The 22746-nt window shown below is 40.0% G+C and overlaps 2 protein-coding genes across 3 annotated transcripts in view; one reads left to right on the forward strand and one right to left on the reverse strand.

The window, feature by feature from the left end:
• On the reverse strand, positions 1-19432 carry LOC130406907 (indoleamine 2,3-dioxygenase 2-like). The gene is made up of 7 exons (XM_056729488.1): positions 19340-19432; positions 16909-17004; positions 16424-16546; positions 14991-15108; positions 3071-3122; positions 2833-2972; positions 1-5 (listed from the first exon to the last, which is right to left on the reverse strand). The coding sequence occupies exons 1-7, from the start codon at positions 19430-19432 to the stop codon at positions 1-3; spliced, it is 627 nt and encodes a 208-aa protein (XP_056585466.1).
• The window catches only part of LOC130407144 (rho-related BTB domain-containing protein 2-like), a 17718-nt gene continuing 14256 nt past the window's right edge, over positions 19285-22746 (forward strand). Inside the window, exon 1 of one of the 2 annotated variants that reach the window (XM_056729841.1) lies at positions 19285-19532. In XM_056729841.1, coding sequence (XP_056585819.1) covers positions 19465-19532 — 68 coding nt within the window. In that variant the 5' untranslated portion in view covers positions 19285-19464. Of the gene's footprint in view, positions 19533-20684; positions 20751-22746 lie in introns of those variants that run through there. The other variant, XM_056729842.1, reaches the window with a different exon arrangement.

The following is a 22746-nucleotide window of genomic DNA, read 5'->3' on the forward strand; positions in this document are numbered from 1 at the left end:
CTACTCTGCATGGTAACATAAATGACAATCACATAAACACAAACAAAATCATAAGACATGAAACACAAACGTGCTAGGAAGCGCAGAGAGAGAGAGAGAGAGAGAGAGAGAGAGAGAGAGAGAGAATAAGGGAGGGCATGGCCGCGAGTCAGGTAAAACATGTCTGAAAACCAATAAAATCATCTTTAACAAAGAGGCACGCTCTTAGCGCAGCTACTCTATATTCAGAGGTGGATACTTGCAATCTCTGTGTTGGACCACTATCTGTATGCGTGTGGATGGAAATCTTGAATGGTTTCAAAATGCAGTCCTGTTGAAACGCTGAGTTTAGGTTCTGAATCCAAAGTTCCATGGCATAATCGGACTCCCCAGAGGGGAGCCCCAAGCCGGGTTGTCCATTAGATTGTCCTCCTCGTCCTCTTTCTTTTCCCTTCTAATTCAAAAGCCCCCGAAGTGGATCGGTGATGGTGTTTTAAATAAATACCTGCCCTGCACCCAGATGGTCTGCGGGCCAATGCCATGAAAGTGATAAGTGGGCCAAAGTTCCTTGGTTTCTCATGGCGCCTCATTTGCATGGCTCTGACAGTATGGTCAGTTTGCATTTAATACCTAAACTTAGTTATGGACATAGTATGATGTATGCTATGTTTTTGTAACATAGCTCATCATATAGGGAATTCGGAGAGTTGTAGTTACATATGAAAAATGCAAGGCATTGAACTGTGAATCATCCCAATGTATGAATACATCAAATGAACCCTAAATCAAAACTTGTTTATCTAACAGTTACAGAGTATTTAAAATGGCACGAGCACCATCACACAACATAGACATTTAGATACATTTACAGAAAAGGATAGTTTAAATCACATATGTTCCTATTTGTTAGAGAAGTTTCTCTGGTTAGCCTCAGATGTTAAGTTAGAGATGACACAGACACTTCTTACCAATGCTTTGAAGCTTTAGAGTCGAAAATATCATACAGAGAAACCAAAACACTCTCGGTGAGAGTTCAAAACCTAAAACCAGACCCCATGGAGCCACGTTTGCTATGGTCTTTTGATGATGGTATCTAGAAACCAGGACAAAAGGGAGTGAGGGGGTTTATGGCTTTCCTCACCATGATCCAGTCACTACACAGTTCAAAATTAACTTTAGTCTGGGACTAGTCTTAAACCTTGTCTATGAAACCAGGGCAAACTGTTTTATATTTATTCCTAAATCAGATTATGGTTATGGTGAAATTGCTTTTGACATTTACAAAGATCACAAGAAGGATGCATCACTGAAATTCTGTGATCTAGATCTAAATGCTCCAGATCTTTTTGCTAACATAGTACATACATTTGTATACACATCATTCTCAGACAACTGTGCCATTTGTGTCCTATTCATGTTCCCATGAGTGCTTATGAACATAATACTCAATAGATAGTTTTTACACTGTAGTGCATAATGCAAAGTGACTAATTTAATTAAAATAAGTGTTTCTTTTATTTTTTAGTTTCTTATATTAATGATAACCGTTGGTACTTTGAAATGTTGTCTAAGTATACATTTTTTTACTTTCTTCAGGCTCTTAACCGTAGTCATGAATCTTGCATAAAGTATTTCTCAAATATTATTATGTAGTGGAGTAGGCGGGGCGAGACCGTGGTTCGAGACCGGCGAGTAATTGTTAAAGAGCGCCAGCTGTGCCCGCACCAGTCTCGAATCACGTAGGAGATCGGGAGCATATAAGAGAACGAGCGACCAAACCGTGGAAGAGAGAGGACCGGGCCCAACATGTTTGTATTTGTATTTATGTTTTGTTCGCCGGCGGTCGGCAGTGAGGGGCCGCCGGCTGTTATTACTTTATTACACACTCCACTGGACTGTGCCCGGCAAACCCGACCTCACGCCCTGGCGAGGCGTTGGGTCCTACACACACAACAGCTGCTACCACTCTCAAACCGACAGTGTGTGCAGCTGTTCCGCCAGGCAGGTAAGTAGGCAGAGCCAACCTTCCCTCCGGGGTCCCCCCCGCAACATGGTTAGCTCCGCCAGCCATCGAACCACCCTCCGTGGGAATGGTGAAGCAGACCGTCCCCTTGGTCCCCCTGTCACAGTCCCTGGGAGCTCGAGAGCTGCCCACACTGTCTCGTGGACTATCTCAACGTATGGCCTATCTTGGCGCACTCGCGAGATCTGTTATGTACACAAAGGGCGAGATCTAGGTGCTCCGGCACCTAGATCGATTGGGACTCCAGGTCAACCGAGAGAAGGGCAAGCTCTCCCCAGTGCAGAGCATCCTCTTTCTCGGTATGGAACTCAACTCTGTCACCATGTCGGCGCAACTGTCCACAGTACGCGCCCAGCCGGTGTTGAACTGCCTGGAACATTTCAGGCAGACAGCGGTCCCCTGAAACAATTCAGAGGCTCCTGGGACACATGGCGTCCTCGCGGGGTAATACCCCTCGGGCTGATGCACATGAGACCGCTCCAACACTTGCTTCAGAGTCGAGTTCCGAGGAGAGCGTGGCACACCGGCAGCAAGCGCGTGGTGATGACGCCCTGCTTCCAACGCACCATAACCCCTGGTCTTCCACCAGGTCCCATCTTTCTCCAAGAAAGCTCTGGAACCACCCGACCACCACACTGGAAGGTTAAAGTTTTCGCGAAAGCATCGAGCTGACACGTCCAGGCCTGTTACCGTTGCTTCACTAGAGATTGTGACGCGATACAGCATTGTGGCGTTTTCCATAGGCAATCCCATCTGTCGTTCTCGACACAACGTCTTGTTCCCTCCATCAGGGAACATAGGTTACATACGTAACCAAGACATTTTCTTACCTTCATGTTTGAATCCCATCAATTCATCAAAGCAGTGCAGGGTGCTGCTCTGGTCCGCACTTCCCCCCGAATACTCCATTGCCTTCTTCTGAACTCCTTCATACACTAGACCTTCTGCCATCGAAGAGTTGTCTTTCCATCTGGGACACACATACACATACAAAAAAAGCAGAGCGAAATCATAGACATACGGAAATATTACATTTATTTAAAAAAACTGCAAAAGCTATATGTTTACCCAGAGAGATAGATCCTCAAAATCCCATAGAGTATGGAGTGGTCTACATAATCTGAAGCAGAACAATCTCAGATGCCAGGAATAAAGTATCAAAGATGCTTGAATGAATTCATTTGTTATTTGAATGTATTACCGTGCATTAGTTGTATTTATTAAGCCTTGTTGTGCAAGCACTGATGAGCTTGTGCAGAGGCAGCAGCTTTTGCCAGAGGGGAACTGGAATCCCCTGGTTGGGCCTGGGTTCCCCTGAGGTTTTTTTTCTCGATGGGAGTTTTGGGTTCCTCACCACCGTTTGCATATTGTTTTGCACTATCTGCCTGGCCGGGGGGGCTGCTTTAGAATTCATACTTGTATTAAATGTGTCTCATGTACAGCTGCTTTGTAACAATGAAAATTGTAAAAAGCGCTATATAAATAAAGTTGAGTTGAGTTGAGTTGAATTAGTTTAAGGGCATGCGTCATGCTGTCTATGGCCTGACCTACAACATTCAGAGCTTTGGTGACCTTTGGCAACATTATTATAATGGAATAATGGACCGCTGATGACTTCAGGAATTGTCTGCAAAAACAGAAACAGCAATTTTATTTTCCAGATATTGTATTAGTATAAGACAGAAAATAAGACAGTGATGCCATACATGGCATAACCAGCGTTCCGTTTTTTGTTCTAATAACAGTGTATCAGTATTATCTGGTATTATGGCTTCCACTATGTATCTTGGTGAACTGTCTGTGAACTGTGGCACTTTGAAAAGCATTTAAAAGTCTCAGACCTTTAGGCCGGGGACAGCTGCCAACTCCACAAGGAGTGAATCAGAAAAAAGCCTTGCACGGCAATGTTATTAACAACTCCAAATTGCTAAAGGCAGAAACAGTTAGAACTTAAGGTGAAGATTGCACCAGATGTAGTGATGTGATGTGTTGTCACAATGCTGCAGAAAAGATAGGGATACATATTGAGCCTCTTTGTATTTTCTACATGTTCATAATGAGATGGCTCCCTCTGCTGTTTCTTTTAATTAACAACATTTAGGGAACATTTCTGTTAATTCTACAAAATACTTACTCCATAGCAAAGGGTCTGGTAACAATAAGTATGGAATTGTGCATGAAAGACAAATAAACAGGGAATAGTTGTCAGGCGTGATAGTTTTTTTTTACTTTTTGAGCCAATAGTCCAAGAAAACAAATGCTTTTTAGCCCGTTTCAAAACCATTGTAAAAAATATTTTTTTGTAAATTCCACACTAACATACACTATGGAAAATTTTCACCTTCAGACTGAATTTGGATTTAAAGTTTATAAAGCCAAAGTTTATATACTTTTTATCAGAAATTATGTCAGGATAGGGCCAGGTGTTTGGGTTCTACAGTACAATAACTACTGTCATTTTATAAAGATTGTTGAGAATTCTTGTGTGATGTAGCAAGTTTGGGCGGGGCTTATTCTCCCCAGCTGCCTCAAGTTCTTAATTAGTGGCTCTTTGTTAGGTGAGCATGCAACCTGCTCTGAAGTAGATCTTTTCCCTCCTTGGCTGAGAGAGCCAGAGTCGATGTGTGCTTCACAGTATAACAAACAATTCTGGTCTGAAGCCTTCTTGCTATGAAATAAAGTATGATCATGGAGTAAACTGGACTTATTGTGTTTTAATGGACACACCATCCTAAAAACAACTTTCCTGAGTCAACCCTTTTAACAATAACATATTTCATATGGTCCTTTGAGCCGGAAAGGGTGCCAGGATGGATAAGGATGATGTTGTAAGACCAAAACGGACATTGAGACCTCCTACATGGCAACAAGATAACCAGTTTACTCAACCAATTGCATCAGTCAGTACACATGGACAAATTGCATCAGAGACTGTTATATCTGAGACTCGAGCTAAAGTGAGAAGTCTTGATGAGGATGTACTGTATATTAAAGGATTTCTCGCAGAGTTGGACCAGATAATTAAAGGTATGCAGATAAAAAGTCTGAGCTCTTCCTTTTCTATGACTTCTGGTCAGAGTTCCAATAAACCATCCTCAGTTGTTCAGCGTAATCAAGATGACCATGATAAAGCTCCAATTGTTCTTGAACTGAGTGAATGTTTAAGACATTATAAGGCAAACCAAGAGGATATTGCTCCATCTTTATCATCTCCTCGACTTCGTAGACAGGGTACTCTCCCTCCTCCCTTAAAAACATTGCTGCCTGCTCCATTGTCAGCAAACGCTAGACTATCAATAGAGCCATGTTCCTTACAGCTTCCTGATTCACAGATGGTAAATGAATTGGTTGCTACAGAATCTACTCAGTTAAGAGCCCTGTCTTTAGAAAATCCTTCTGTAATGAGTATGAGTCAAACTCAATTTGCCATGGGTCCCTCTGTGTCATTACCTATACAACATTCAATAATTCCAGCTAATTTATCTGATGATCAACAAGCAATGCATATTGCAGGAATAGTTCCTAATCAAGTGCAGGGTAATGCTATTTCCCATGGATTTACCCAAATCAGCCAGCTCCCTTTACTTCTCCATGGTTATATCCTTCTTATGGTCCATTTGTCCATCCAAGTTTTGCCTTTTCACTGATGGTATCTTCGAGTAGTCAAGTTTATTCAATTCCATTAGTTCAGACCACAGCAAACATGCCACTGCAGGGGCCTTTCCATATGGCAAGTAGTAGTTATGTCCCTTTCTCTCAGACATTGTCAGGCCCGTCACCAATGGTCCCAAATGGATATTCAATTGCGAGTCAACCCATAGCAGCAGCCTATGTTCAGTCTTCCTCAACAGCTGGGCTTTCAAGAATTTCTGCAATAGAAAGACCTTCATTTCCTTATTTCAGAAGTAATGATCCTCAAGAATTTGCAATTTTGAATATGGCATTAAAGAATTTGTTACCTGTTGAGGATACCAAACAATATAAGTATAATATTCTTTTAGACCATTTGAAGTTGGATGCTGCTCGCCATTTAGCTCTTGCGTATGCCGATGATTCTCAGCCTTATACCACTGCTCTAAAAGCACTTCAAAGGAAATATGGCCAGCCTCATCACTTAGTGCTGCGAGCGATAGCTTCTATTCAAAGCTTACCAGCCATTCGTTCTGGCGATTCAAGTGGATTTAGTCAGTTCGCCCTACGTGTTCAAGCTTTAGTGGGTTAGCTTAAGTCTTGGGGTCAGGATGAAGGAGCTAAGGAATTATCATGTGCTTCTCATGTGCACCAGCTCTTAAGTAAACTTCCAGCATATGATGTCTCTAACTTTGCTAGATATGCTCATACTGTGCAACCAGATGTTCCTTAAAATTTGGTAGATTTGCAGAATAGCTGGAAGGGGATGCAGAATGTCAGAGTTTGGTGGTTCAAGTATCTGATCAGTCAAGAGTTGGAACACAGTTGAAACCTAGAGAAGGGAGACCAATCAAACCTTTATCTCCTAGGGCCACATTTCTGCAAGGTATCAGTCAAGAGGTAAATTCTAATCCCAAGGGAACTAGAATTCAGTCTTGTAATTTAAATAGTGAATACCCAGGAGAACACCAAACCTTATGTGCTTTTTGTGGTAAAGATAATCACCTGAGCCAGTGTCCTGATTTCTTGCAATTTGATGTGGAAGCAAAGAGAAAATGGATCCTGGATAATAATCGTTGTTGGAGATGCGAACAGACCCATTATTACCCATAAGTATAATTTTAGGGGACAGTTTCCATCTTGTAAAGAGCGTCCTCTAGGGATCCCCCATTAAGTTAATGTTCGTAAATCTGACTCTGGCACATTCTACTTGAGTAAACTGAGTAGTCTGAATTCTGTACTTCTGAAGGTAGTGAAAGTTAATTTGAGTTCTCGAGGAAAGACTTTGGAAGCATATGCCATTCTTGATGATGGTTCCGAAAGGATCATGCTGCTATCTTCTGCTGCTGAGATGCTGGGCTTACACGGGGCAGCTGAGTCCTTGAAGTTACGAACGATTCGGCAAGGTTCAGAGGAGATTGAGAGAGCTAATCACACCTGGGTAGTGTGTGATTGGTTCAGGTGTTTCAGACTGATTGGAGTGCTGTGTGGAGAAGTTCGCGTTGCATCGCTGCCGGCGGCTAGTTCGTATCCTCTGACACTTGCTTCACCTCACATTTGTTCCTGGTCTTAATATTAGTGTATTTTACTATAGTTACCTATCATTGTCGCTGCCGAATTATTTAGAACTTTATTTCTAAATTTATATTAATTGAAGCGTAACGCCGCTAGCATATTAGCGTGTTAGCTTGCCTTCTGTTTACAGTGTGGAATATCATCTCCCCCTATTTGTCTTGTGTGCTAACTGTTTCTCTTTTTAAGTGTATATACTAAGACTCATCAAAAAACCTTGGTAAGTTAGGATTGCACTTCATACCCGGTGAGTTATGGCTTCTATTCCTATTGTTGTTACTTGCACATCATGTCATATGTTTAGCTTAGCCTTCTCTGTCAGCGGCGAGGGTTTTACATGTGATAAATGCAGAATATAGAGCGTTAATATAGAGACACCAGCCACCATAGTCAAATGTTTACCGGGAGCCAGAGCGCCTGACATCAAGTCAAATTTAAATGTGCTGGCTAAGACTAATCGTAAATACAGTAAGATTGTTATTCATGTCGGCACAAAGGATGTTAGACTCCGTCAATCAGAGATCACTAAAGATAATATTAAAGAGGTGTGTGAGCTCGCAAAAATGATGTCAGACACTGTAATATTCTCTGGCCCCCTTACTGCTTACCGTGGTGATGAGATTTATAGCAGATTATCATCACTAAATGGCTGGTTGTCTGAGTGGTGCCTGCAGAATAATATAGCTTTTATGAATAACTGGAAGAGTTTTGAGGGCAGACCTGACCTGTTGAAACGAGATGGTCTCCATCCCTCCTGGGATGGTGTTTCCCTCCTCTCTAGAAATTTGGCACACAGTCTTAATAATGCTAAAGTCTGACTACCTGGGGCCCAGGTCAGGAAGGAGACAGAATGGCTTAACCAACTGTCTGCTTGCCGTCTCGCGTTACAGAATACACAAAATATACAACATGTAATAATCCCTTTTTACAAACAACATAAAATAGAGACTGTGTCTGTCCCCCGGATTAGCAAGCATAAGATATTGCGTAAACCTCTTGAAAGTAATTTAATAAACGTTAAACATATCAAACATGAACAAAATACAGATAATCAACTGTTACGACTCGGATTGCTTAATATTAGATCTCTCTCAAATTAAGCACTTTTTGTTAACGATTTGATAACCGATCATAAAATAGACATGCTTTGTTTGACAGAAACATGGCTAAAGCCAGATGATTATATTACTCTAAATGAATCCGTTCCCGAAGATTATTACTATAAACACGAGCCTCGTCTAAAAGGTAGAGGGGGAGGTGTCGCTGCACTTTACAATAATTCTTTTATCACCTCTCAGAAGTCTAATTTTAAATACAATTCTTTTGAAGTCATGGTACTTCACATATCGACACCTAATACTAAGGACAAAACATTTTTAAAATTTATTCTAGCTATTGTATATAGGCCTCCAGGGCACCACACAGATTTTATTAAAGATTTTGGTGGGTTCTTATCAGGACTAGTACTGGCCGCAGATAGAGTCCTTGTCGTCGGTGACTTTAATATCCATGTAGACAATGATACAGATGCCTTGGGACTGGCTTTCAAAGACACTCTTAACTCCATGGGCGTTAGTCAACATGTGTCAGGACCCACTCACCTTCCTAATCATACTTTAGATTTAATACTTTCTTATGGTATAAATGTGGACGATGTTAAAATCGTTCAGCAGGGTGAAGACATTTCGGATCATTATCTGATATTATGTTTGCTTCAATGGCCTACGGCTGCAAATCAAACTCCTTGTTACAAATATGGTAGAACGATTACTTCAACTACCAAAGATGCGTTTCTCGATAATCTGCCGGAATTGTATAAAATATCTAGAATGAGTAAAATCGTTGACGATTTTGACACTACTATTGAAAATTTTAACACTACTTTCTCGGAAATATTAGACACAGTTGCTCCTCTGCGTTTAAAGAAATCAAAAAATAGCAGCCCAACACCATGGTATAATGAACACACTCGGACTCTAAAAAAAGCATCCCGGAAAATGGAGCGCAACTTTAAGAAAACTAATTTAGAGGTATTTCGTATAGCATGGAAGGATAGTACTCCAGATTACAAGAATGCAATAAAAACGTCTAGATCCGCCTACTTTTCAACACTTATAGAAGAAAACCATCACAACCCTAGGTTTTTATTTAACACCATGGCTAAATTAACAAAAAATAAGTCGTCATCGACGTCAGATTCTGATTATCAGCATAACAGTGATGAATTTATGAACTACTTCACGAGTAAAATCCAAGATATAAGAGAAAAAATTATAACAATGCAACCTGTAGTGAAATCCGCTGAACAAACTAACTACAGCACCCCTAAGGAGAAATTGCAATTATTTTCTACAGTAGATCACGATGAACTGTCTAAAATCATAAGATCATCTAAATCAACAACATGCATGCTAGACCCTATACCTACAAAACTACTGAAAGAAATGCTCCCAGAAATTATAGATCCTCTTCTCAGTATTATTAACTAATCTCTGACATTAGGACATGTGCCTAAAGCATTTAAGGTGGCTGTTATAAGGCCTCTTTTAAAAAAAAAAACTCGACCCTAAAGAACTAGGGAATTACAGGCCTATATCGAATTTACCTTTTATATCTAAAGTTCTGGAAAAAGTAGTTTCAACTCAATTATGCTCCTTCCTCCAAAGGAATGACATGAATGATGAATTCCAGTCTGGATTTCGAGCATGTCACAGTACAGAGACTGCTTTGATCAGAGTTACAAATGATCTGCTTTTAGCGTCTGACCGTGGCTGTATTCCGTTATTGGTGCTGCTAGACCTCAGTGCTGCATTTGACACCATTGACCACAGCATACTTCTACATAGACTCGAAAATTACGTCGGCATTAACGGAATAGCATTGAAATGGTTTAAGTCTTATCTATCCGACCGTTTTCAATTTGTAGCAATAAACAATGAGGTGTCCCGCAAATCACAAGTCCAGTACGGTGTACCACAGGGCTCAGTCTTGGGGCCTCTGCTCTTCGCTTTATACATGCTACCTCTAGGAGATATAATAAAGCGACACAGAATTAGCTTTCACTGTTATGCTGATGATACTCAACTTTATATTTCCGCGAAGCCTAATGAAACTCGGCAGTTTCATCGAATAAAGGATTGCATAGCTGACTTAAAAATGTGGATGAGTAACAATTTTTTACTACTAAACTCGGACAAAACAGAAGTGCTACTTACTAGACCGAAAACTGCAATGCGTAACAACCAAGAATACTGCTTAATGATTGACGGATGCTCCATAAAATCCTCGTCATCAGCTAAGAATCTTGGTGTTGTATTCGATAGTAGTCTGTCATTTGAAAGCCATGTCGCCAACACCTGTAAAATTGCATTTTTCCATTTTAAGAATATATCTAAATTACGTCATATGCTGTCACTGTCAGATGCAGAGAAATTAATTCATGCATTCATGACATCAAGACTAGATTACTGTAATGCACTTCTAGGTGGTTGCCCTGCGGGCCTATTACAAAAACTGCAACTGGTTCAAAACGCGGCAGCTCGAGTTCTTACACGTACAAAAAAGTATGAGCATATAACCCCGGTTCCGTCAACCTTGCACTGGTTACCTATAAAGCATAGCATTAACTTTAAGATCATGCTTATTACCTATAAAGCCCTACATGGTCTAGCGCCGCAGTATTTGAAAGAACTTCTATTGTATTACAGACCTCCACGTACATTACGCTCTCAGGCGTCCTGTCAGTTGGTAATACCTAGAATTTCAAAATCGAGTGCAGGTGGTAGATCCTTTTCTTATCTAGCGCCTAAACTTTGGAATATTCTTCCCTGCACGGTCCGGGAGGCAGACACACTCTGTCAGTTTAAATCTAGACTAAAGACTCATCTTTTTAATCTTGCATACACTATACCTCCATAATATTAATCCTCAGAGGATTTAGGCTGCATTATTTAGATCAACCGGAACCAGGAACACATCCAACAACAAATGATGTACTTGTTGCATCAAAGAGTGCAGAACAGTACTCTACTCTCAGCCAGTCTTGTCTCTTTGTTCCAAGGTTACCGCAGGATGCAGTTCATGCCCAGACCTGATGGCAGAGCTGAGAATGGGAAGCGGTGACCTGAAAAGAGCTAAGAGGATAGAGCTGGATAAATGACGTGACAACTTTGTTTTTCCTACAACATTTAAAATGCTATTAGATTGTTAATGATAATCTTAAATCCTTAATTTTTATATTTTATTAGGCCTTGTTGTGCAAGCACTGTTGAGCTTGTACAGAGGCAGCAGCTTTTGCCAGAGGGGAACTGGAATCCCCTGGTTGGGCCCGGGTTCCCCTGAGGTTTTTTTTCTCGATGGGAGTTTTGGGTTCCTCACCACCGTTTGCATACTGTTTTTCACCGGTATCTGCCTGGCCGGGGGGGCTGCTTTCGAATTGATACTTGTATTCAATGTGTACAGCTGCTTTGTAACAATGAAAATTGTAAAAAGCGCTATATAAATAAAGTTGACTAATGTTACCTTTTCCTTGTCTTCAGTATCTTCGAAACCACAGACATTTCAAATCAATCCCACTTTTACAGCGAACATGCTGGACTTCCCAGAACAGACCTATCCTGTCCATATGCTACAACGGCGCTATCAACATCTTCGAGGAATTCCTCTTAAAGAATTTCACCAAGTAAAGCCCCTATTACTCGTAGGATCAGATCATCCCCATTTGCCATGTTCTACAGAGAGAGTGATGCTAGGCCCCCTTGGAAGTCCAGCTTCATACTTGTTTTGTCACGGTTCTGCCTATCATTGTTGGCTAATTCTTGGTCTTGAGGCAGAACCAAAACAGAATTCCCTGTTTTATGTGGGGAGAGACGTTTTTGGCCTTGTGGCTTTCCATACTCTCCCCGAGTCTCGTCTGTTCCCGCCCTTTCCGTCTCGTTAGCTTTCCCTTAGTGTTTCATTAACCACACCTGTTCCCTTGCCAATTATCCTGTGTTTGTTCCCCTTGAAATAGTCCTCATGTTTCATTGTCATGTGCTTGTTCGTTGTGTGCATTTTGTACCGTGTTCCCAGCCTTGCCTTGTCTTGTCTTGCCTTGCCTCTATACGGTATTTTCCTTGTCTACCTTATTGTGACGTTGTCTCGAAATTACCTCACCTTACGAATTCTGTATCGCATCCTTGCTCGGCGCCTTGATGCCCGATGACTCCTGAGATAGGCGCAGGCTCCCCGTGACCCGAGGTAGTTCGGATAAGCGGTAGAAGATGGAATGGAATGGAATAGAATCCTTGCTCGGCAATAGGATCCCTTGGGTTTTATTATTCCCTACACGACACGTGCTAAAATCCTACTGCAACCATTTTGGACCAAACCTGCAAGAGGATGGGATGACCCAGACATTCCTGAAAGTATCAAGGTAAAATGGTCAGTTTGGGAGGACGAGCTGTCAGGCTTGGCCAAAGTCCAAATTCCAAGGTGGTACGGGTCTGTAGGAGCAAATGGAGAGACGGTTACAAGAGAAATGCATATATTCTGTGATGCATCAGAGGAGGCTTATGGCGCCATTGCCTATCTCCGCCTTTCATGTGGTAATGAAGTTCTCACCTCATTCGTTATGGCCCTATCCCGAGTAGCCCCTAAAAAGACTATTTCCATTCCACGTCTTGAATTATGTGCTGCTCTTTCTGGATCCCAGTTAGCAATACTCTTAATAAAATAAATCTCTGTGCCTATTCAGAACGTGACTCTTTGGTCTGATTCAACTACAGTCTTAACATGGATACGTTCTGAGTCTTGATGGTATAAGGTGTGTGTTGCTAATCGTATCACAGAAATACTAGAACATACTAAACCAGAACAATGGAGTTATGTGGATACAGGAAACAACCCTGCAGATGACCTGACTCGAGGAAAGAAACTGGTAGAACTCATTCCCGTTAGTCATTGGTTTCAAGGACCCACCTTTTTTACGTTACCTCCTCATAATTTATATATGATTAGTTCCCCAATTTATCCCCTGATAACATGTCACCAGAGTTGAGAAAACCTTAATTTTGTGGCCAGACACAGGTTGTATTGCGTCTGTCCAAATTGGATCCTTCCCAGTTCAATACTTGGTCAGATCTCATCTAATATACTATTGAGAACCGTTCACCTGACTTGACACAAAATAGACTTGGCCAGACTCAAGCAGAGTAAGTACTCCTCCGTCATGCCCAAGAGGAGGACTTTCCCGAGGAGTGTAAGTTGCTTAAAGCAGGTCGAGATGTTCCCAAACAATGTAGACTTGCTGAGTTGGCTCCTGAGTATGACACTGTTACATGTCTTATAAGAGTGGGGGGTCGCCTTCGCCATAGTGAGGACTTTGAATTAGAAGCCATTCATCCCATTGTTCTGCATCCTAACAATCTAATTACTAAGCTTCTGATTACAGATATAGATTCACTGTTGTGCAATTCGGGACCACAAAGAGTTTTTGCTCAATTATGATGAAAGCATTGGATTCTACGTGGACGGCAGGCAGTAAAGTCAGTTCAGTGACTATGTCAAGAATGTAGGAAGTGTAAAGGTTCTCCTTCATTTCCAAGGATGTCTGATCTTCCTCCCTCTAGACTCCGTCTTTAAAAACCTCCGTTTTGGTCAACTGGTATGGACTGCTTTGGCCCTTTTTGTGTCAAATTGGGAAAACGGTGGGGTCTACTCTTCAAATGCCAAACAACACAATGTGTTCATCTCGAGATATTATCTGGTTTGGATACAGCCAGCTTTTAGCCCTCCGGCGATATGTTGCTCGTAGAGGTAGGCCCTACGAGCTTATATCAGACCAATGAACTAATTTCAGAGCGGAAAGCGAGAGAGCTTCGAGAGGTTTTTAATCAGCTCTGCCCTAATTTACAAGAATTGCTTTCAAAGCAGCAGACAAAATTTCGTTTAAATCCTCTATGTTCTTCACATTTTGGAGGTTGTTGGGAAAGAGAAGTGACATCGATTAAGACTGCCCATTGAGTAATACTGGGCACACAGGAAGGAGAATTGTTGCAAACTGTCCTAAAGTATGATCATGGCGTAAACTGGATTATCAGGATTTATTTTGTTTTAATGGACACACCATCCAGGTAGCAACTTTCCTGAGTCAACCTTTTAACAATAACATATTTCACAAAGATGTTTGGTAACACCAATACGGTTGTATTTGTTAACATTAGTAAATGCATAACGTGATATAACAATACGTCTAGCAAATGCATTAACTTTTTCTGTTATCAAATAGCTACAATACTTTAAAGTCAAGCCATCTAATTTACGTCATTTTATGTAGATAGTCATTTCGGGGCAGAAGTGCATTTTTACATTTTAACTTGTAACAATGAGGGTACCTGAATTACAAGAAAATTACCCACATCGATAAGCTATTTACTTAAAACGCTTCAATTCCTGAAAAAATAAGAATTTTCATTTTTGATTTCACTGGGAGCGTGTTTGAATGAGTGAGTGTGTGTGCCCTGCGATGGGTTGGCACTCCATCCAGGGTGTATCCTGCCTTGATGCCCCATGACTCCTGAGATAGGCGCAGGCTCCCCGTGACCCGAGGTAGTTCGGATAAGCGGTAGAAAATGGATGGATGGATGGATGGATTTCCCTGGGACTTTAAACAAACAATAATTTAAATCTGGGTAAATTATTTCAATGATCAACATGTGTTAAATCAATTATCCAGAAGATCAGACAGAAGTGGATAACAAATTAGATTGAAATATTCAAATAAGACTCAATGTCATAGTAAGTTTACCCATCTGGTTTGTTTTCTTCCAGTTGGCAAGAACTGTATTAGCGTGGAAGAGAATTTGGGGTAGACCCAGTCTCTGGGACACTTCCCATAATGGCACAGCCAAATTTCGTGGAAGGACCTAAAGAAGTTTAAGACAAACATTAGCTTAACCATAAGTGTAACTTGGTCTTCAAATGATGAAAGAATTTTAAATATATATACTTTTATTGTCATGATTCCGCCTCACCATGTCAGATATTTCTTGGTTTTGAGGCGGAATCAAACAGGATCCCTTTTTTTTGTTGGAGGGAGACTATTTTGGCACCTATTCTTGACTCTCTCTCCGGTCTTTTAATTGTTCCTGCCCTCCTGTTTTATTAGTTTTTCCCCTGCACCTGTCCCCTCTTGATTTGGTTCCCTTTATATTGACCTTGTGTCTCTTGTCTTGTGCTGGTTCATTGTTTCTGTCTCTTGTGTCATGTGGGTGAGTTCCTGTTGTCTAGTCTAGTCTAGTCTAGTCTAGTCTACACACAAAAAACATATAGCACTGAAAGTGGTTCTTTGGCTCGTAATCATAGGGGAACCATTTTTAGTGCTATATAGCACCTATTTTAAAGGTGCTATATGGCACCTTTGTCAAATGGTGCTATATAGAACCATTAAAGCTGCCATATAGCACTTTATAACTTAATGGTTTATATGGTGCTCAAAAGAACCAACAATGGTTCTCTGGATCATAATCATAGGATAACTTCTTTTAATACTATATGGCACCTACTTATAAAGAAGCTTTATAGCATGTTTATCAAAAGGTGCTATGTAGAACCATATCAAGCGTAATATATTGTTTAAATTGATCTAGGAGGGCTCATTTTATTCCAGATTCTAACATTTCTAGACATTTATCATACACAACCAATTGCAAACAGACATATACATGGTAACTTGAACTAGAACTGGAAGAAGCCAAAAGATGCAGAAAGAAATAATATTGACCCCTAAATCTACTCACAGATTGAGTTGTACACCCTTTTTACAGTGACAGGAAGTCCAGCTGGATCCTTCAATTTTAATACAACACACTCCAAAAAGATCAGTGTCTTTTTTAGTCCTTTAGGATACTGGATTCCAAATGCAAAATACACTCACAGGAAGTGGCCCAGTGCCATCAAGATGTCCTCACTTTCCTCTGTAATTAAATGGCCACCCAACACAAGAACTATAGTCTAGTTTAGTTATTTGTAGTTATGTCTTATGTTTAACTTTAGTCTTGTTTAGATGCAGTCAGCCCTTGTTCCCGTGTCCCTTTATGTTATGTTGTTTAACCCCCTGTGGGTTTTTGTTTTGTCTTGTTATTATTTAGTATTATTATTAAAGTCTTGTTAAAACCCCTTACCTCCCTGTCTGCACTTGGGTCCTCTGTCTCTCACCTCACCCACCCCGAGAATCATGACATTCATGGTTTCTCTGTCTCCCTCCTGCCATACGTAACCCATAGTAAATGTACTCAAAGCGAGATGAGCCAAACGCAGCTCAAGGTGACTCAGATGCAACAGATGAGTCTCCAGCAAAGGCATCTGGAACATGATTGTATTTTAAAAAACACATGAGCAATATGTAAAAAAAAAACTGTAAAATTTTGAGTATTTTAGATTGTACATGAAAACTGTAAAAAAAATTACAAATATTTTTTTACAGTGCAATCATATCTGAATTATTAAGCAATTACATGTTTTCATAAGTGTATTAGGCAGAAAAGTAAAAAAAATATGTAAAATGTTACCCTATTATTAACCTACAGATACCCTATTATATAAAATAGTTGCCTGAAGTGAACATTCAAAATGTTCTTATGTTGCACGTTTTTCTGTTTTTTATAAGTAAAGCACTTGTCAGTTTAGCGCCTGTCAATATTTTAGAGTAGAATGCAGTGTCATACGATATGAACTCTGAGCCGCATGGAATGGGATGAGATGAGTTCAGGGACATTTTTAGCAATGTCCATCCAGGGTTTGAAGTACTCTGGCAGGTTTGTCTGAAACGCAAAAAATAATCTAGTTTTGGAGTGTAGTTTAACTTCATGCAAGCCTTTAAGCAATTACCCATGCAAGTGATTGGTCCCTTTTATCTTTTATTCTTGCTTTCGACAATTCTCAATCTGATGTGTGTAAAGGAACTTTGCTTGCCAAACAACAGAGAACTCTAATGCGTAACACACACTCGTATGAAAACAGGACTGTTTTTACATTTTACATTTACATTTAGTCATTTAGCAGACGCTTTTATCCAAAGCGACTTACAAGTGGGGTAGATAATGGAAGCAATTAGGACAGCATAAGTACAACAAAAGCATAAGTGCAATCAAAAAGAAGACTAGTCTCATATAGCCTAACACAGTATACGGAACCATTCATTCATACATTTTTTTTTTTAGAGTAGAGAAGAAAAGAGTAGAGAAGAAAAGAGTCAGAACAGATCAGTCAGATGTTGGCAGAAGAGATGTGTTTTCAGGGGTTTCTTAAAGATGGCTACAGAATCTGCAGATCTTGTAGCAGTGGGCAGATCATTCCACATAGGTGGAACAGATCCGGAGAAGGTGCGCGAGAGAGATATTTTACCTTTATGGGATGGCACCACAAGACGTCGTTCGTTTGCAGAGCGTAGGGATCTGGCGGGTACATATGTCTGCATTAGCGATTTAAGATAAGGTGGTGCCGAACCAGTAGTGGTCTTGTAGGCCAGGAGCAGAGTCTTGAATTTGATGCGAGCGACTACGGGAAGCCAATGTAGCTTAATGAGTAGAGGAGTGACGTGTGCTCTCTTTGGTTCATTAAAGATAACTCTGGCCGCAGCATTCTGGATCATCTGCAGAGGTTTGGTTGTGCAAGCTGGAAGTCCTCCCAGTAGTGCATTGCAGTAGTCCAGTCTGGCCAGGACAAGAGCCTGGACAAGGATTTGTGTAGCATGCTCTGATAGGAAGGGTCTAATTTTCCTGATATTGTAGAGGATGAATCTACAGGACCGGGCGGTGCTGGCAACTTGATCCGTGAAGTTGAGCTGATCATCGATCACCACTCCCAGGTTTCTTGCTTTTCTGGAAGGTGTGATGATTGATGAGCCCAGTTGTTTTGCACACACATTTGCATACATTGTACATAAGTGGATACTACATATAAATATAGACATATATTGAACAGCACCTGCACTTAACATAAACACTTCCCCACTCCCCTACACTATTTATATATATTAACCTTCCTTCCTTTCCTATCCTAAGCATTTCACTGTGTAAATTTCACATTTGACCAGCATTAAACAGTATGTTACTGCAGTTTTAAAATGGCTTTTGTTGATAACATTTTACCGTCTACAGTTTGTTATTATTGTTATTGGTTGAATGCGTATTTAATGCTTTACTTGAGCTTTGGCTATAGCTAAAATCAAGAAAAGTACTAGAGATATATTTTCTTATTGTAAATTCTCCTGTATTAATGTTCTTTTCAGGTATGCTAAGTACATCTCTTAAAGCGGAGTACTCTGGTTAACATTTCAGTTATGTTTTAAACTCACAGCTTGTCATACATGCTCAGGAGTCAGGACATTTTTTTCATTTCTGCTGTATGTGTACACATTGACCACTGCTTGTTTTGGACCAAATCACTTTTTATTTTTGATACATAATTAAAAATATATATAAAACTAGTTATTTTATTTGGATCTTTTATCGGATTTATCAATTTGTAAAAAAAATATTTGTGCTGGTCAATTAATAGTAAAATATAACTGTTAGAAAACCTTGAGAGAAAGAGAATTTGGTGGGGCTCAGGGTCCGCTGCTGAAACTTTGAGTGACTCCTCTCCAAACAGATGTGATCTCAATCCAAACTTTTGATAAAACTTGAGACCCCTGATTAAGCATTTCCTTCTTTTGTCTCAAATGAATAATCATTAGGGGGTTTGATGGGGCCAGAGCCTCAAATGTGCATTTTAACACGTCAGACAAATTAAATTGTATCCTATTTTCCATCAAATCTAAGTGAATTATTTTAATGAACAAATATAGGCCCTACATATGTGTATTATACACTTATAATTGTCAATGTAACACACAGTTAACCAATGTATTCTAAAATTCTTATAACTTTTACAAATATCATTGCTCAGATGTATACAATGAATGGGGGCAGTACTGGTGGCTTGCTTACGTGTACAGTGAATAGGAAGTACTGCTCAGTCGATGTGCCTGTGTTACAGTGAATGGGTGGTACTGCTGGGTTGGTGTGCCTGTGTTGTACAGTTGGTACGGTAACTAGAAACATCAAGAGCAGACTGTCCGGCCTCGCTGCCTGGCAGCTACAGCCGAAAACCAACCTCTTCTCTGATGGCGTTCGGGGACCCAAGAACGATTTTCTTTGACGGCTCCGATACTAAGCCGTGTATATTTGACAGGAAAATGAAGTTCATATACGGCTCTCCTCGGTCTCAAGCAGCATCCGATGGATTTGTCTCTCTTCTGTCGCTTCCCCATATCGGCCAGGCCGATGCAGCACTTTCATCTGATGCGGTAAGAAAAGCCTCCGCTTTTTTACTTGGGATTTAATCAGGAATTTATTCAGTCGCGGTTATTTATTGACATTTGAAGCGTCATTTCTCAAGGAGACATCTGCGGTTATGTAAGAGCGGTACTCAAAGTCAGGAGCGGGGATGCACAGTATTCATTCTGAAATACAAGGCGCGCTTGGCTGTACGAAGGTTGTATGTAGGCTAATAAAAGAGATTTATGTAATATAAGCAATACGTCTCTTTACAGAGTGTATAATCCGCAGTAGGGCCTATTATATGTTTATGCCGAATTGTCCGCAAAAGGGACAGAAAACACACAGCGTCAGACCCGTTTTAGTCCGTAGTTTTATTTGATTCACATATTATTCAGTCTTTGGTAATAAGAAAACAACAACGAACGAGCATATAGGCCTACAAGTAGGATATAATATTAATATGTTAAAGTAGTCTTTTTCATATTAAAAGTATTCCCAGAAAGTAAACCATGCGAGATAGCACAGACAATTCAGTCAATGCTGAGAAATAGACTGCAAATTTCACATTGCGTCACCGTTAAATCAATTTGAAAATTGCCCTTGAATGACTAAATATTATTCTGATGCTGTGAGATTAATAAGCCAGCAACGTGATGCATCCAGCGGGTTTGGGATAGCGAGATACGCGCGCGCGCGCACTGCAACAAAACCTAACCTGCCTTCACGAGCTGCATTGAAACTATTGAAAGCGTTGAAAAAATGTCACCATTAGTATCTTGTTCTCAAAAAATAAGTTGTATTGCCTGCGAAGACAAAGCTGACGCTCTTACCCAAAAGTGACTTAAATTGATAACTTTCGTGGACCTGACCTAAAGGCTTAATTGAACCTTTTGCAAGCTATAAGATTTATATCTTATAAGTCCACTTTGAAAGCTATAAACACTTCCTCTTTACAAATGAAATAGCTTTGTTTTATGAGAAATTATTATACGGTATTAACACGTTTTGTGCCAAAATAACATTTAGAAAATAATACTATTATTCTTTCAACCCCATGGGCTATACAGAAATAGGCATGCATTGAGCTATAAGATACACAGTCGATTGCACGAGTTCTAGACGGGTGTGTTTTGAAATAACGTTGTATAAAGAAGCAGTGGCTTGGATGATGAGTAAATTCCGTTTCCTTGGAAACCAGAGACTGGGTTGCGATACCATCCATCTCCATTTCAAGACACGATGAGGTAATCATGTTTATTATTACATAACGTTTGATGTGTATTAATGTGAATATCCCTACACGACTTTGAAGACTTTACGTCCTGTCTCAATACCGAACAACATATTGGTATACGCTTGCCTTGATCGCCTTTAAATGCGCTTGTTAGGGAGTCAATATTCCAGTCATGTGATTTAGTCTGTTCTCTGCGAGTTGATAACTTTCTCTGTCAATTTGTCAAAGACGTTTGATAAACACTGATGGATCTGATGTGCTGCTTGTTGAACATAAATCGATCCACATGCTATTGGCCATATTAATGAGGCTATTGATATTAATGTGTACCTGGCACAAACCTATACCAATCCCAAACTGTTTATAAATGGACTATCACTATACAGTGTACAACATAAGACCTATAGGACTAGGTTAATGATTTTGGCTTATAATAAAATGATTACTCTATATTAGACCGAATGTGTTATGAATGGAAAGACATTTATTATAGATTTTCAAGCAGATAGGTGCCAAAATATTTACCAGATCATTTTTAAAGATTGTGTGCTGATGGGAATGTGTTCTTTATTTGTCATCGAGTATGAAAAATACAGTGAAATCAGTAGACCCTGGAAAAGTTCAGTATTTGGACACTTTAAAACTAAATATATTGCTGTTATTGCATTAGACAAAAAGTTTAAAACCAAACAGCAGTTATTTTAAGTTAATGTGGGATGTCCACATCATTCAAGCACAACAAATTGGGTTAAAATGATAAAATATTAGATTTGGGGAAGAATACAAAAAGTATGTTGACATTTGGACATTTAACATCTGCATATAAAGCTATTTAAAGCCTGTGTATATGGAGATAATTTGTCTCTATATTGTATCTCTGTGAGTTTACACAGTCTCTATAAACATCAATCTTATTGCTGCTAGAAGCCAGAGTCATATCATTAATTTTCTACTCTGAAAATGCAGTGCTGGTAAAAGAGTCTGATGGGACACATCCGTTACAAAGTGAATTTAGAGAAAATGGCAACATCTCACCCCTGCTGCACTTTATCATCAGCATCTGCTCCTCTGTTTTGAAGATTACTCAGCAGGTTACCCCATCTGCTGTTTTAACTTTGTGATGTCATCAACTCTCTCGGAGTGTGTTGCTAATTACACAAAACTAGTTGGTTGAATCTAGGCTATAGGCAGCAACTGGACTAAAAAGTACACAAACCTGTAAATGATTTAATGCATAACATTTAACATATTTATCTGTTATTTACTTTTTTACTGTATTTGGGGGTATGTTTTCTGTTTATTTATTTTGCCTAGCTTAGCTTAGTCCAGGGTTCGGCAACCCGTGGCTCAAGCCGCATGTGGTTCTTCTGCCTCCCTGCAGTCTTTAAAAGGCCCTGTTTATGCCTGGTATTAAGATGCGTTTTGGTCGATCGGATGACAGTGCTACCCGTTTATATCTGCTGCGGGCTGCAACGATTCCTCAAGGAACTTTCGTAATTCGGATACAAAAAATCATCGAGGCAAGCTTTGTTTGAGCTATTTAACTACAGTACACACAGAGTACCGCGTTTCCCCAAAGATGCAATTTGACAGCTGCACGCGTGATTCTCATGGTTACCTTTCGAGAGAGGTCTCTCAACATTGCGTGAAATTTATGCGGAATCCCCCTTATCTAAACCTTACTGAAACCTTATTGAATAACACCAGTGAAAATGTAACTGGCCAATGTGGTCCAGAGGTTCAAAGAGTTATTGCATATTGCTTTCAATAAGAGACAATAAAATATATACACTTGAACGGTTTATTAATTAATTAATTAAAAATGAGTCCGTAAAAAAACTAGACCAAAATAATTTTACATTACCAAGTTACAAATACTTTTGCACACAAACAGTATACTTGAGCTAACACACACCAATAAAATTGTAACATTGAAACATGACTGTAATACATCTCCATAAAATGTAAGCAAGGAGTCGGGAACCGGCAAACATTCAAAACATTTA

This window comes from Triplophysa dalaica, chromosome 18 (genome assembly GCF_015846415.1).
Source record: "Triplophysa dalaica isolate WHDGS20190420 chromosome 18, ASM1584641v1, whole genome shotgun sequence".
Classification (NCBI taxonomy): domain Eukaryota; kingdom Metazoa; phylum Chordata; class Actinopteri; order Cypriniformes; family Nemacheilidae; genus Triplophysa; species Triplophysa dalaica.